The sequence below is a fragment of the Pinus tabuliformis genome, chromosome X (genome assembly GCF_031772625.1).
Source record: "Pinus tabuliformis cultivar Carrire ecotype Pingquan chromosome X, CPIR1, whole genome shotgun sequence".
Classification (NCBI taxonomy): domain Eukaryota; kingdom Viridiplantae; phylum Streptophyta; class Pinopsida; order Pinales; family Pinaceae; genus Pinus; species Pinus tabuliformis.
Window position 1 is genome coordinate 698,926,025 of NC_142308.1, and position 16,395 is coordinate 698,942,419.

Sequence of the window (16,395 nt, forward strand, 5' to 3'; positions counted from 1 at the left end):
GGGTTAGGCTTTGCTAATAAGTGGATGTGAAGTGATTCTTCGGGTGAATCTACTCGGATATTTCCTCGAAAAAATATATATTATAGAACTTTAAGATGGTAATAGATTAATTAGAATTCTTTTAACATTTTACTTCTATACTAAAAAAGGAAGTGAGAGAAGCACTCCAAAATCACCATAATTTTGCTAAGTTAAAATGTCAATAAGATTGGTAGTGTTACAAATATTTTGAAAACTAGATTGAATGTAAGTAAAATGGACAACTTAAGAGAAATTGATTTTCATCTTTAACCTTCCTATAATTACACAATTGACAAACTCTTTCATCCGATGGTGTTTTGAGAATTGACCAATGCGCAATTTCACTATGAAGCTCATGAGAATTAGTTCTAATCTTTGACAATGTTCATTTTCTTCTTAACAATAATCAAGATAGAAAAATATTTTTGTTTTCAAGATTGGGGTTGATCACCTCTTTATCATATCTCTTTATTTCCCCAAAATTTCTCCTTAAATTTGGAAGTAAAAATATTCTTAATATTATCAATTTTGCAAAATTATGATCTCATTTATTTCTCAATAATCTAGTCAAAATTGAATATCGTTATGTCATTATAAAATAATTTTTTAGATATAATATTTAAAAAATATTATATATGAAAAAATTATATTAAAAAATGATTCTTTTACTATTTGTTAAATTTAAAGTTGAAACCTTTGCTTGGGGTAGCTCAATTGGCAATAGTTGTGGAAATGAAGTCTCACCGAATCGGATGTCTTGGGTTCAAATCTTGTGCTATCCCCTCCATCAAGGTGTGAAGTTGAACATGATGAAGATGTAGTCCTACCAAGCTTACAAAACAAAAAAATTAAAGTTGAAACAATATAGATTAATAAATAATATACATGATTGAGTTTAGTGATTAAAAATATTTAACAAAAATCATAAATCTAATATTAAAGAGGATAAAGTGTATTATTATTATTATCCAATTTTTTAAAGTCACGACCAAGCCAAACACCACATTGGTGTATGAGACCCCTTTGTTTGTGGGACAAGGGACCCACTATGAAACCCCCTAGTTTAGCTCAATTGGCAATAATTGTGGAAATGAAGTCTCACCAAACCGGATTTCTTGGGTTCAAATCTTGTGCTATCCCCTCGATCAAGGTGAGAAGTTGGACATGATGAAGATGTAGTCCTACCAAGCTTACGAAACAAAAAAAATAAAGTTGAAACAATATAGATTAATAAATAATATACATGATTGAGTTTAGTGATTAAAAATGTTTAACAAAATTCATAAATATAATATTAAAGAGGATAAAATATATTATTATTATTATCCAATTTTAAAGTCATGGCCAAGCCAAACACCGCATTGGTGTATGAGACCCCCTGGTTTGTGGGACAAGGGACCCACTATGAGACCCCTTTGTTTGTGGGACAAGGGACCCTCGTGTATGAGACCCCCTTGTTTGTGGGACAAGGGATCCACTATGAGACCCCTTCGTTTATGGAACAAAGGACCCACTACGAGACCCCTAGTTTGTGGGACAATGGACCCGCCTCCACACAATGATCTAGTCCTCTAGTTTTAAACCTATATCCTCTTAAGTTAAAAAACACATACTTTTAACCATTAAGCCCACTCAAATTATATATCTCAATAAATTTTAACGTAAAAATAATTATATAATTATATAAAAAACAAATCTGGCCACTTAAATTCAACTTAAAAAAAATGAAACATATTTATATTACCTATGTTTTACTAATAATAAAATTATGTCATGCACCCATTCACTAATGGACATAAAACATGGTTGAAGCGGACAAGTGTCTCCTTCCCCAAAAAAAAGAAAGAGTACAGGATTCTTCTTTTCACCGTCATCAAATGATACATGGAATGCGCCAAACCTACCGCACAAAACAAAACCAGTGTTTTTTCCAATTAAAATATGTCATTATAATTAGAATGTTATACAACAAATTATTCCACTGTATATATCCCTGACGCGACACGTATGCATCGCCACTCAGGGTCTTTTGTTGGAGAACAAACAAAACAAAGCGGAGGACGCGCGCTTAAAATCTGACGCGACACGTATGCATCGCCATTCAGGGTCTTTTGTTGGATAACAAACAAAAACAGAGCGGAGGACGCGCGCTTAAAATCCGTGTGCAGAACCAACCGGCAGTCGCCGATTGCAATGCAATGGTGGGCGGAACAATTTCAGACTCCTACTCCCTTCCCCTGCGGTCCCCTGGTGCCGAGTCCTACCATTCCCTTGCGGTCCCTTCCCCATGGTGCCCCACTGCTGCTCCCGCCAGCGAACTGGGTCTACTCATTCTACCTATGGGATGGCATGAGAAGCGACTTGCAGATCCATGAGACTCACAGGATTTGATTTTGATTTGTTTGGTTCATAATTTTCGAAATTTATCGTATGGATTGTTTTTGAGTTTTAATTTGAGTGATTCGGAGTATGGTGGGTTCTTTCATTATTAAAATTTAATATATTTGAATTCAATTTTACCGATAAAATTTAATTTTTTTATAAAAATTAGTCATTAAAAATATAATTTTATAATGGTAATTAGGAGAATTGATCTTGAGTCTCTCATAAATTAGAACAAGGCGATTACCGATTTAAAAAAAAAAATAAAAAAATTCAATTTATTCAATTCCATCTAACCTTAAATTAAAATTCAACTCTTTTACCAAACTCTCACCCAAATTAATACATCAAATTATCAAGTTACCAATTGACTGACTCCAAGAAAGGATTCCCAAAAAAATCAAAATTCCAGCAATCCACCTCCAAAGTGGAATTTTCCCAAAAGCACTTTCCCAAAAGAAACCGAAATCCCCAACAATCCACCTCCAAAGTGGGAGCAGAATGTGGTCATCTGCCTGACTGACCGGCTGTCTGTCCGTAGGGGGATCCAGCTTTATGTCTTTTATATGATGTATATGATTAATTATGAATCCTGTCAAACTTAATTAATACGTTCCCTTACTTGATAATACTCTCTGCTTCCTGTGTTAATGGTGAGCAATACCACTACCCAGAGTAACCAATCAATCAGTTGTCACAGATCGGCAGAATCGGTTGTCAAAAACACACATTCCAACATCAACGGCCAACACGGCAGCAGTTTCAATTATTGAATCAATGCATATAGGGAACCGTAAAACGCTAATTGATTCTCCTTCTGGTTACTCTATCTATCACCCATTCATTATTTGATGTGATTGCCAGTCTCCCGCCCCAAATGACCACATATCTTTTGCTCCTCGCCGGTTAATGCTGGTGTTAGATGAACAGAGAAGTGAGAATGGCAAGAGAAGTAAAAGATTCAGGTTGTGAACCTGAGCCTGATGAGCATCCCCTTTCAGAGATTGGAATATGCGAACCATTATTAGCGAACTCGAAGCAGCAGAAGCAAAGGATGAGCCGATCCATTTCCAATGCGACCTCGCAGCTAGCCATTGTGGGTTCAAACGTTTGTCCTATCGAGAGCTTGGACTACGAGTATGTCGCCCTCTAACTTATATGTCTGAATCTGTGGTTGTTGTTTCTGGATTTTCATTTCCATGTTGATCGTGTGAGCATGGCCTCATACATCTTGACTGCAGAATCGCATGATTTAGGTTTTGGAATATATTTCATTTTGAGATTTCTTTGATGGTATTTGGCATAAAGTTGGTTCCCCCATGGCCATATGGCCGGAGGATAGCCAACCAAATCCCTTGCTCCAGCAATTGGCGTTCAGGTCATGAGTTCGGTCCTCCTGATAAAGTAACCACATGCACTGATTCTAGATTATGTTCCAACACATTCTATTCCAATGCCAGAACCTGCAGAACTCAAACTTTGTCATGGTTTACTTTTGGGTTTCCAGGTCTTGACTTGAATTCCCCAATACCCCCCAACACACTTGTTCCACTTGAAAGTGGATAAGGGCAGCAATTGGCAAATAACGGTCATGGGTTAAAATTTCACAGGGCTTAGGGATCAAACTTGAAGATTCTAGCATGCATTCATATATTCAACTCTCTTACTTTTGCTCATAGAGTAAAATAGAAAATTATCCCAAACTTGCTTGCCAAAAAATGACAGATCATTCCAGCTTTCTCCATTACTTCAGTGGCGTGGTTCAGATCCTGCAATCATCATAGGCTACAGTGTACACCTTAAACACTCGTTTCTGTTTGGAAATTACACACAAACTCATAGTGAATGCATTGTTAGTTGAGTGTTAGCCAAGAGGAAAATGGCAAACACCCTACCGACTTTCGATTGGTTTGAAGCCAACCTCAATTGCTCGGATCTACCGTGACACCCTGCTGAATTTCGATGGGTTTGAACTTTGAAGCCAAACTCAATTTCTCGGATCTACCATGATATACTGCCATTTATGATTTTGCTTTATTGTTTTCAGATTGATGGTCCATCTTGAACTGCAGATCTAGTACCTCTGCCCTCTGCCCCTGGATTTATAGACAGACCCTAATGCCAATGTTGATGTACCCAGCTTTAGATGCACGCCAAAACTTAGGGCTGTGGCCAAATATGGTGGAGATCGTGTCATATGAGCTATCTCATATTATCTAATTGAAGAACATTCTATTGGTTACTTCAATCTAAGGGTGATGAACACCATAGAATCAGTTTAAAATCAATATTAGTGGTGGATGTACCCAAGGCCTAAACTGAATGTTTAACTTCTCAAGCATATACATTATTCCATTATTCTTGAAGATGATGGTGGTTTCCTATTTTTATCATCCAGGATTATTGAAAATGATCTCTTCAAACATGATTGGCGTAGCCGCACACAGATTCAAATATTTCAGTACATCATTCTGAAATGGACTCTGGCATTTTTAATTAGCCTTCTAACTGGACTTGTTGGCTTCACCATCAATCTAGCAATTGAAAACATTGTTGGGACCAAGCTAGCAATTACCAATAATTTCATGCTACATAAAAGGTACATCTCTACATGCATAACATGCATGCCTATTGCATTATGTGTCTTGACTCTTTTATTACTTTCTGCCATAGTCTTGTTTCACTGTTTCTATATTTTCTATACCAAATTTTAGTTAAACGTACTTGTTTCTAGTAAGATGAATTAAACCCAACTAAAAGCTGCTTAAGCTTAACAGTGGCTCATGATGAATTTACAAAGTTGCAATGTTTTAATGCAGGTATGCATTAGCATTTGGAGTATATGCAGGATCTAATTTTATTCTAGTTATATTTGCAGCAATACTTTGTGCTTATATTGCTCCAGCGGCTGCCGGATCTGGTATACCAGAAGTTAAAGCTTATTTGAATGGTATTGATGCTCCAGGAATTCTGTCTCCAAGCACACTGATAGTGAAGGTATGCATTTATGGATATGACAATGATAAGTCGATATGCAGCAATAAATATAATCTGGCACACTAATACTCAAATAGTAGTCCCCAAGGAGGAGTCTGCATTCTTGAAACTCTGTCCTGTGCCACAAATAGTACCAAACAAAAACTATTTTTGGGCACAGTTCTTAATACGCATTAAATTAAATAATCTTGAAATGTCCAAAATAGCAGAGCATAAAGATGAGGGTTGAAGCTCATATCAGCTAAAAACAAGCGTGTACATTATTTGGCAAACAAGTAAGAGTTAACATAGTATTCACAGTGATATGAGTGCTTATGGAATCCTATAAGCCATTTAGAGAACATTATCCACTTTGATGATTTCCATCAGTAAGTGATAACATGATAAAATCATAAAGATGAGGGTTGAAGCTTAGATTGGCTAAAAACAAGCGTGTACATCATTTGGCACACAAGTCAGTGATGACATAGTATTCACAGTAATACGAGTGCCCATGGAATCCTACAAGCCATTTAGAGAACACTATCCACTTTGATGATTTCCATCATTAACTGATAACATAGAAATTTTGAGGGAAGCAAATCACAGTAGCCCAAGGAAATGAAAAGAATCATTATGCTTCATTGATGACATGCACACCTAAAATACCATTTATTTATGTAATTTGTTTCGGGTGAAGCAGTCCACAGCGCTTGAGCAGATGAACTCTTGTATTTTATCATATTAAAATAGTCTCATGTTCCAGCTCGATTTAGAAGCACTCCTAAAATCTCGTCCTAATCATACTGCACCAGTTCTTTTGTCCTCCCCAATTCCAGATAACCACCATGTTTCAAGCATTTGATTGAAAATGTTGCAGAAGGAAGTAAAGGAATGTGAGTTTTTTCTAAAAGATCGATTAATATCATTTTATGTCCAGGCACAAAGTGGGCTCTAATATGCATGTATATTTGTACCTGACAATGGGGGACCTAAGTGATGTACTGGCACTTCATCATTCTTCATATATCATAATCCTCACTGTACAAATCTGAGCTCCTCATTATCCTAAATCAAGTAAAATATGCAAAAATCCATTCTAGATGGCAAAGGGTGATGCGAGATAGAAGCAATTGGTGAGAGACTGCTTCTTCCTTGCTATTATCTCATCTTAAATACTGTGGGGCCAACATTTTATTGTTGTTTCCTCTTATGATATTTATATCTGATCCTATCAAATCTTTCTATTGCAAGGGTTTAGAACTGAATGTCATGGGTAATTTAAATTCTAGTTTGTGTTGGTTTAAACACTAGGGCTAATCTATCTACAATCGTGATTGGATTATATGAGTTTGAAACCTTCTTCTCTATTTTTGAACACTAACACTTATGTCAATAGAGAGTCTACCGTACCTCATTTAACATGTATCACTCAATTTTTGTCTGTCTGTCTGCATTCTTAGCACATTGAGAAAATGATATGTAATAAGAAATGTCAGTGGACTTTTTCATATGCAGATTTTAGGTAGCATTTGCGCAGTCTCTGGTTCCTTAGATGTAGGTAAGGAGGGACCTCTTGTGCATACTGGGGCATGCATAGCATCACTGTTGGGGCAGGGGGGCTCCAAACGGTACCATTTAACATGGATATGGCTGCGGTATTTCAAAAATGATAGAGATAGACGTGATCTCATAACATGTGGTTCTGCTGCGGGAGTTGCTGCTACATTTCGTGCCCCTGTGGGTGGTGTTCTCTTTGCCCTTGAAGAAGTATCATCATGGTAATGCTAAATGTTTTGTACCTTCTTTAAATAGTTATGGAGGGGCTTGATGGAGTGTTAAAAGTGAGAATATGTTCACTTGCTTCATCAAGGTTCAAGTCATAGGGGAGATACTTAAAGAGGAAATTGTTTCTAGACAGAAGTGTTTGGATTTTGCAATGTTTAGGGTGTTGATCATTTCATTGCTTTGAGTCTGTTACTACCTTTGGCATAATTTTAAACAAACATATTTCTCATGATTCTAAGGGTCTAGTCCATCTTCTTAGCAGAAGACTGACCGGTTGCATTAGGTTACTAAATTGTGTTGGTAAAGGCTCTGACAGTTTTTTGTTCTTCAGGTGGCGGAGTGCTCTTCTTTGGAGAACATTTTTCACTGCAGCAGTGGTTGTTGTGGTTTTGAGGGCACTCAAAGACTTCTGTGAAACAGGAAAATGTGGGCTCTTTGGAAAGGGTGGTCTGATAATGTTTGATATTAGCTCAGTGAAAATTTCCTATCGGACTACTGATCTTCTGCCAGTGATAATCCTTGGAATTATTGGGGGATTAATTGGAAGTATTTTTAATTACCTTTTGGACAAGATCCTAAGACTTTATAATCTTATTAATGGGTATGTAGTTGATCCCTTTAACGTTTTAATTGGTATCAATATGTTATGCTGGACCTTGATGCACTAAATGTAGTTAGAAATGATTTCCAATCAAAACATTCCTCTGAAGGTCGCATTTAGGACTGCTTCATCCTTTGAATGTTTCAATAAGTCACCTTGCATTTCCAGTCATACTTCTTGATGTTTTCTTCAACTAAATATAGATATTGTGTCATGGTGGGTTTAGCTTTGGGATTGGCATCTTTTATCCAGTTGTGGTCCCTAGTTCAATTCCTATAGATGTATGTGATATAGGAGACCTGGCCTTTATTATGTAGGAATAGAATGGTCCCATTTCTTTTTTTGGCTCTGTTTCTATGAAGAGATTATGTATTTCCTCTCTCATTCTCTGAAACGAAAATGTCTATTGCATCCTTTCTGAATGTTGACATTCTCAAGTATCCAACGCATGTGATATGTTTTTGTAATTCCTTTTAGGCTCCTTTGACCTGGGCTTCTACTTTTATTACAGGCAGGGACCTATTTTCAAATTGCTACTTGCATGCACCATTTCTATCCTTACATCTTGTTGCTGCTTTGGATTACCATGGCTCGCAAAATGCACGCCATGCCCTAAAGGGAAGTTACCAGAAGAATGCCCTACAGCAGGCCGCTCAGGGAACTACAAGCAGTTTCACTGTCCAGCTGGTCATTACAATGATCTCGCGAGCTTGGTTTTCAATACAAATGATGATGCAATCAGGAATCTCTTCAGTTCTGGCACTGCAAATGTGTTCCACAGCTCATCAGTGTTGATGTTCTTTGGCACCATTTATATGCTTGGAATGTTTACATATGGAATTCCAGTTCCATCTGGTCTCTTTATACCAGTGATCTTGGCAGGTGCCACTTATGGCAGATTAGTGGGAATGTTCATGGATCCCTTCACAAATCTTGACCAAGGCCTTTTTGCTGTGCTTGGTGCAGCTTCCTTTCTTGGTGGTTCAATGAGGATGACTGTTTCCTTGTGTGTCATACTTCTGGAGCTGACAAACAATTTATACATGCTTCCCCTTATCATGTTGGTTTTGTTAATATCAAAGACGGTTGGTGATACATTTAACAGCGGTATCTATGACCAAATTGTTCACATGAAGGGGCTTCCTTACCTTGAAGCACATGCAGAGCCATATATGAGGCAACTGACTGCCGGTGATGTTGTCACAGGTCCACTCGTAACTTTTGCTGGAATAGAGAAGGTAGGAAATATTGTGCAGGTCTTGAGAAACACAAAACACAATGGATTTCCAGTTATTGATGAACCCCCTATATCAGAGGCACCTGTCTTATGTGGCTTAGTGTTGCGTTCACATTTGCTTGTTTTGCTCAAGAGAAAGAAGTTTCTACCATCTCGGACATTTGCTCCTATTTATGGGGATCCGAGTCAGCAATTTTCTTCTGTGGACTTTGCAAAACCTGGTTCAGGAAAAGGTTTCAAGCTTGAACAGATACAAGTACATGCAGAGGAGATGGAAATGTATGTTGATCTGCATCCTTTTACCAATACATCTCCATACACAGTAGTGGAGACCATGTCATTGGCAAAGGCACTTGTCCTTTTTCGGCAATTAGGCTTACGCCATCTTTGTGTGGTGCCTAAATCTTCTGATGTAAGGAGGATATCTCTTTTCTTTGTTTTTTGGCTACTAGTTAGGTTCATTTTGCTAAAAGTGGTTTCACATCTTTTCTTTTCATTTTCTGTTTTGGATTCAACAGAAATCATTTACATTGATTGACGCATTTTTATGTGATTTTTTGGGCATTGCAGAGATCTCCAATAGTTGGTATATTAACTCGGCATGATTTTATGCCAGAGCATGTTCTTGGGTTACATCCTTATTTGAAACAGAGCAATTGGAGAAGGTTGCGTCTTCGGCCATCCATGTTGAATACAGTGGTTAAAAAGCCCTCATCCCAATATTAACCTCTAAAACGTTGCTTAATGGTATTACAGATGGGGTTAAGGATGGGATGAAATGTATAAGGATTAATTTAAGAAAAGATGTAATGTGCACCCCATAACTGTAATATCAAGTAATCAAACATACATCATGTGCGTGTCGTAATTTTTTTCCCGAGGGATTGTGTAGAATTGGGGGGTGATAAAGACATGCTATGACAATTTCCTGTTCAAAATTTAGGGAGGAAGGTGACCTTTTCCTTCATGCTGTGTTAATTGAAACCCAAACTGGCTTGGTGAATTTCAAGCAATCAATTTTTCTCAAAAATATTATCGTTTCCACTCTTTTAAAAGAATGAATTGCACTTTGCAATGTTTCAAGCTTCATTACATCTCTCAACAATTTCTAAGGGGTCCACTGTTTTCTTAATGCTGAGGATGCATGTTTTAATTTTTACTGAACCATAGGATTCACAATTTTGAATGAAACATATTCTGAATACTGATATGATATGTATGATGAGCCTGTGGTTTCATGATTAAAATTCTCATGTATTTCCCACAAGTATCCTCGGAGGGTTATGTTCCAAATGTGCAATGGCTACTGACTGAGTAGATAACTAAAAATGATATGATGAGCAGTATTGGGTTCATGGAAGACTTGGAACAATACAATCTCAATTTTAATATGATTTTGTTTTACCCTTGTATGCTTTCTAGGATTCTACTTTAATCTTTAGATGGAATCAAGAAGACAAGCTCAGTCTGGAAAAACAAAATCATTGGGAAAGGATGGCAAAAAATACCTGTCTGATCCGATACCATGCAAAATTCTAGCAAAAGTCATTCCCCGTTTGTGATATTCTTTTTCTTTTGAAATTTTCTTTTTTTAAGTGTTTTTTATCATGGTGAATTGGTAACTCATTGGAATAATCTGCGGCTGCCACTATAACACCAAGAGTATATCCAACAGCCCATAAGCCATATATACCAGGAATTTATGACTTAGCAAGTGCCAAGACTCCACAAGGCTGGGGAAGCCTACTGCTACATTGACTCTGCAAGTTTAGAAAAAGCTGTACTCACACATTCAACAGTTTCTTCTTTAAGAGTTAATGTTTGCTTCCAATGAACATTTTCCATGCTCCATTGTGATGTAGTTCTGAGGGCTTTTGGACATAGGGGTCTTATGGGAAGTTTGTCCATTCGACTTAAGAGTGGATGTTGTCTGATAATGCCTGAAGTCTTTCCTGAGAGAATTCCACTGTGGATTAATCAAACTGACCAATTGTCCAGGTTACTTGGCATATGGGCAAAGTAGACTTTCATTTGTAACATTATAGCAGGTGCTCTGAAGAAACAAAATCCTTATTGATAAGTACTCTTATAAGTATAGTTGTTTTGATTCAGTCAAGCAATATCAGGTGATGTGCTAAGTGAAATCCAACAGAAATCTGAAAATTTTTAATTAGGACTGGACATGCACATCTGTACCTCCAAGATTTCCTGTTTATTGCAACAAGGAACTTCTGCAGATATCATAAGTTCATGCAGAATATCTAGGAGCCATTTCCCAGTCGAGTCTCTTGAGGAAACGAATCACATTGAGATTGTCATTTCAGCATGAGGAGCATGAGTTCAAAAATCTGTTATTCTCATTCAAGATTTGGCCTCTGCTTTGTTCCTCCCTCCGTTTCTGCAGCTTACAAGAAATAAAAGATGATGAGGTAAGATTGCTTAACCATTTTGCTTCAGAATCCCTCTCTCGCGGGGGCATAGCTCCTAGAAAAACCTTCAGTTAAATTTCAATTTCAACATCTCCGAATGAGGCATGAACAACTCTTGAAGCAAACTGGGGTTGCATGAGTAAAAATAAAAGCCCTAGAGTATCATTCAGTTTCTGTCTGTTTGTAATCCTTGGCACTGACTGAAATGATTCCGGAAAAGAATTGGGACCAAATATCTGGCCTTCAACATGTTTCTGTATGGCTTATCTTAAATACAACAACGAACGCATATTGATCTTCTGGAAACATAGAAAACATAACACCACACCTCAACGGATTAGTAATTTGCCAAATATTAAGGTAGATAATTTTCATCGTAGTTTGCATTATGGTCTAAGTTCAATTTAAGTAGCATGTTAGTTTGAAATTTCTTATGAGGAGAGGCATTGTAGATCGGCTGTACTGATCTTTTGTTTTACAATATATTGTCATGTCATCTCTGAATGCCAGTTTGCATTAATGGTATATTATGTAGTTAATGGAGGTTACAAAACAAGAAAGAAATGAAACCGACAACAACCATACAAGTAATAACTCAGGATTTATGTGGTAAAACCTTAATAGAGTGTTAAGGAAACATCCATAGGGCAAGGGATTGGAATTTGTATTCAATCGATGAAATGATTTTCCGTTACAATAGTTGGGCATTCATCAGTTTTATATGAGTCCCTTTAGTTACATAACCGCTGATTCGGTATGAAACTGACTTGTCAATAACTAAAACAATTTATCTAAATTTACATTTACATTAATTTGTTGTCAAACTACCAAAAACTCCACCTTGACAACAATTTTTTTAATCCCTTGCCCATGCCCATTCATCATCTTTTCTGCAAGCCAAGAGAAGCTAAACACCATCGCAGCGCCTCTACTGTAACAGGCTTTGTGAATATGTCTGCACAATTCTCTCGTGTATGGACCTTTTGAAGAGTTACTTTCCGCCATCGATCACATGTCTCAAAAAATGATACCTTACATCAATGTGCTTGGTTCTGCCATGATAAGTAGGATTTGTAGCCAAGTGAATAGTACTTTGACTATCACAAAGTACTTTCACTTTCTCCTGCGTCCTTCTAATCTCATCAAGTAGACCCTTTAACCAGATTGCTTCTTTACTGGCATCTGAAGCAGCGATATATTCGGCTTCGGTAGTGGACAACACAATTGTTTCTTGAAGCTTTGACATCCAACTAATTGCTCCACCTGCAAGAGTAAAGACATAACCTGTAGTAGATTTTTTTTTGTCCAAATCACCTGCATAATCAGCATCTACATATCCGTAGACTGATTCTTCACTACCATTAAAGATGATGCAATGGTCACTTGTGCCTCTTAGATATCGAAGCACCCATTTCACTGTTTGCCAATGTTCTTCACCTGGATTTGCCATGAACCTACTGACAACTCCAACTGCATGTGAAATGTCAGGTCTTATAGATACCATCGGATACATTAAGTTGCCTACAACATTTGCATATGGTACATGAGACATATACCGCTTTTCTTCATCAGTTCTAGGACTCAAAACTGAAGAAAGCTTAAAATGGGAAGCTAATGGAACATTAACAGGTTTCACATTGTTCATATAGAACTTTTCAAGTACTTTCTCCACATATTTTTGCTGTGATAACCAAAGCTTACCATTTTTCCTGTCTTTGTGTATCTCCATGTCCAAGATATGTTTTGCTGCTCTAAGATCCTTCATATCAAACATCCTAGAGCGTTGAGCCTTTAACTTGTTGATCTCTTCCATGCTTTTGCTTGCAATAAGCATATCGTCAACATACAAAGCTAAGATAATGAATATGCCATTGAAACTTTTAAAGTATACACAATGATCATACTCACTTCTAATAAAGTTCTGGCTCACCAAGAAGGAGTCAAACTTCTTGTACTATTGTTTGGGAAACTACCTCAGACCATACAATGATTTCCTAAGCTTGCAAACTAATCTTCTGCTGCGACCTTGTACAAAACCCTTTGGTTGTTCCATATATAATTCTTCATTCAAATCACCATGTAGAAAAGCTATTTTAACATCTAATTGTTCTAACACAAGGTTAAGTAATGCAGCTAGTGCCAACACAATACAAATAGAAACAAGTTTTACAACTAGTGAAAAATCTCATGAAAGTCGATACCTTTAACCTGAGAATACCCTTTTGCTACCAGTCTCGCTTTATACCTTTCGATACTTCCATCAACTTTTCGTTGTAGTTTGAAGATCCATTTGCATCCAACAACACTTCTCCCTTCAGGAAGTTCTACAAGATCCCAGGTATTGTTCTTGGCTAAGGAATCCATTTCTTCTTCCATAGCCGTTTTCCATTTTTCACTATCCATATCATCCACTGCTTCCTGATAACAAGAAGGTTCCCCATCTTCAGTAATCAAAGCAAAATATGAAGCAAAATCTTCATACCTTTTGAGAGTTTTTCTTTCCCTTGTAGACCTTCTTAGAGTCACTGGTTGTTGAACTGGTTCAAAAACTTCAACAGTTTCCTTTGTATCTTCAACACTTTTTCTCCAGAAGTCTCTTCTTTCTTTTCACTGTCATCGAAAGGTCTAGCCTCCAACTGAATTTGTTGATTTGGCGATACGTGTTCTTGTTCAATTCTTTTAACATTTGATTTAAAAAAAAAAATTCATCAAATGTTACATCTCTACTAATGACTATCTTTTGCGATGTAGGATACCACAACTTGTATCCTTTCATTGCATAGTCATACCTAACAAAGACATAACATTTCGATTTTGGATCTAATTTTGAACACTGATTTTTAGGAATAAGAGCATAAGCATCACAACCAAATATCCTTAAATGTGAATAATCACAAGACTGGCCTGACCAAACTTCTTCAGGGATTTTACAATTAATTGCTACTGAAAATTATCTGTTAACTAAATCACAAGCAGTGGATACTACTTCTGCCCACAACTCCTTTTGCAAGTTAGCATCGCTGATCATGCTTCTGGCTCTTTCCATAAGAGTCTGATTCATACGTTCAGCAACACCATTTCGCTGAGTATAAATAGTAGTTTTGTATTTAACAATTCCTTCATCCTTACAATATTGTTCAAATTCTATTGAAGTGAATTCACCACCATTGTCAGTTCTTAAACATTTAATTGATTTGCCTGTTCTTTTCTCTACCATTGCTTTAAATTGTTTAAAGATATTGAATACATCAGCTTTTTTTTCAGCATAAAGATCCAAACTTTACAGGATAAATCATCAATAAACGTTAAAAAATATAGAGCACCTCCATACGATATAACAGGAGTGGTCCCCACAAATCAAAATGAATATAGTATAAAATATCTTTACTATTATGATTTCCAGTTTTAAATCTCTGTTTACACTGTTTTCCATACACACGATGTTTACAAAAATCTAACTTCAAAGATTTCAGATTAGGAAGTGATTTACGTTTCATCAGTATTTGAAGACCTTTCTCGCTCATGTGACCCAATCGCTGATACCATAGGTGAGTACCTTTTTCTTCTTTTTCTGACACAATTGCTACTTCACTGACCTGAGTACTTCCTTTGAGTTTGTAAAGATTTCCGACCTTTTCTGCTTTCATAACAACTAGGGCACATTTAGAGACTTTCAGCGCTCCATTCTGACCTGTAAACTTATAACCATCCGAATTCAACACTCCCAAAGAAATCAATTTTTTTTCCAAATCAGGTACATGTCTGACACTAGTTAATGTTCTAATTGTGTTATCATACATTTTAATCCGGATATTTCCCATCCCAACAGTCTGACATGATACATTATTACCCATAAACATAGAACTATCATTTACATTTTCATATGAAGTAAACCAATTTCTGTGTGGACACGTGATGAGAAGCACGAGAGTCTAACAGCGAGCTTTCAAAACCCTAAAAGACATTACATACAGGTGAAGTTTCATCTATCATACATAATTCTTTAGTAAATAAAACTTCGTCTTTAATACCTGAATCAACTTGATTTGCTTCATTCTTTGGGTTATCAAACTCTTTTCGTTTTCAATAGTGTTTCTTCAGGTGTCCAATTTTATTGCAGTGCCAACATTTTGCCTTACACTTCTTTCCCTTTGATTTAGATCTGGAAGACCTCTTTGTTTTTTCTCCTCTTTCCTTTGACCGCCCTCTAGCTATCATGGCTTTTGATGTTGTTGTTTTAGCACTAGATTTCCTTCGTACTTCTTCAGACAAGAGAGCTCCCACAACTAACTCAAATTTCAAAGAATCAACAGTGCTCAAACTGATTGAAGTTACGAAGTGATCCCATGATTCGGGCAGAGAACACAACAAGGTTATAGCTTTGTCTTCTTCCTGAATTTTAACTTCCATATCTGCTAATTGGCATATAAGTGTATTAAAAACATTCAAATGTTCTGCAACTTTTGAACCCTCATTCATTTGAAGATTGTACAGTGGTATTTTCAAATAAATTCTATTGGTTAACGACTTTGTCATGTATAGTTTTTCCAGTTTTTCCCATAAATCTGAAGTTGTACTCTCTTCAACAATGTTGAAGAGAACTTGATTAGCCAGGCATAACCTGATGGTAATGAGAACTCGAACATCCAAGTCCTCCCAGTCTGAATCTTTCATGCTTGCAGGTTTCTTATTTGCCTCGTCCAAAGCTTTGTGTAACCTTTGTTGCACCAGCAACTCCCTAACTTTTAGTTTTCATGGAGCAAAGTTGCTCTTGCCGGTGAATTTCTCCACCTCGAACTTTGCATTCGACATCTTGGCCATTTCTTTCCTCCTCGGGTTTCGGTATTTCAACTAGGGTTTGCAAAAAAAAAATACTTGGATTGTCTTCTTTCAACAAAGTATTTTCCAAGCTTTTTTATTTTTATTTTTCCTACTTCAATTTCCGGATTTTTATTTTTTAT

At 36.8% G+C, this 16,395-nt stretch overlaps 1 protein-coding gene across 1 annotated transcript; it reads left to right on the plus strand.

Moving 5' to 3' along the window:
• The first annotated feature begins 2,828 nt into the window (after nt 1-2,828).
• On the plus strand, nt 2,829-10,067 carry LOC149141905 (putative chloride channel-like protein CLC-g). Its single transcript, XM_089446577.1, has 7 exons — nt 2,829-3,540; nt 4,802-5,002; nt 5,223-5,400; nt 6,898-7,160; nt 7,499-7,768; nt 8,280-9,417; nt 9,576-10,067. Exons 1-7 carry the CDS (start codon nt 3,326-3,328, stop codon nt 9,729-9,731), a joined length of 2,421 nt encoding a protein of 806 aa, XP_089302703.1. The 5' UTR covers nt 2,829-3,325; the 3' UTR covers nt 9,732-10,067.
• The last annotated feature ends 6,328 nt before the right edge of the window (nt 10,068-16,395 follow it).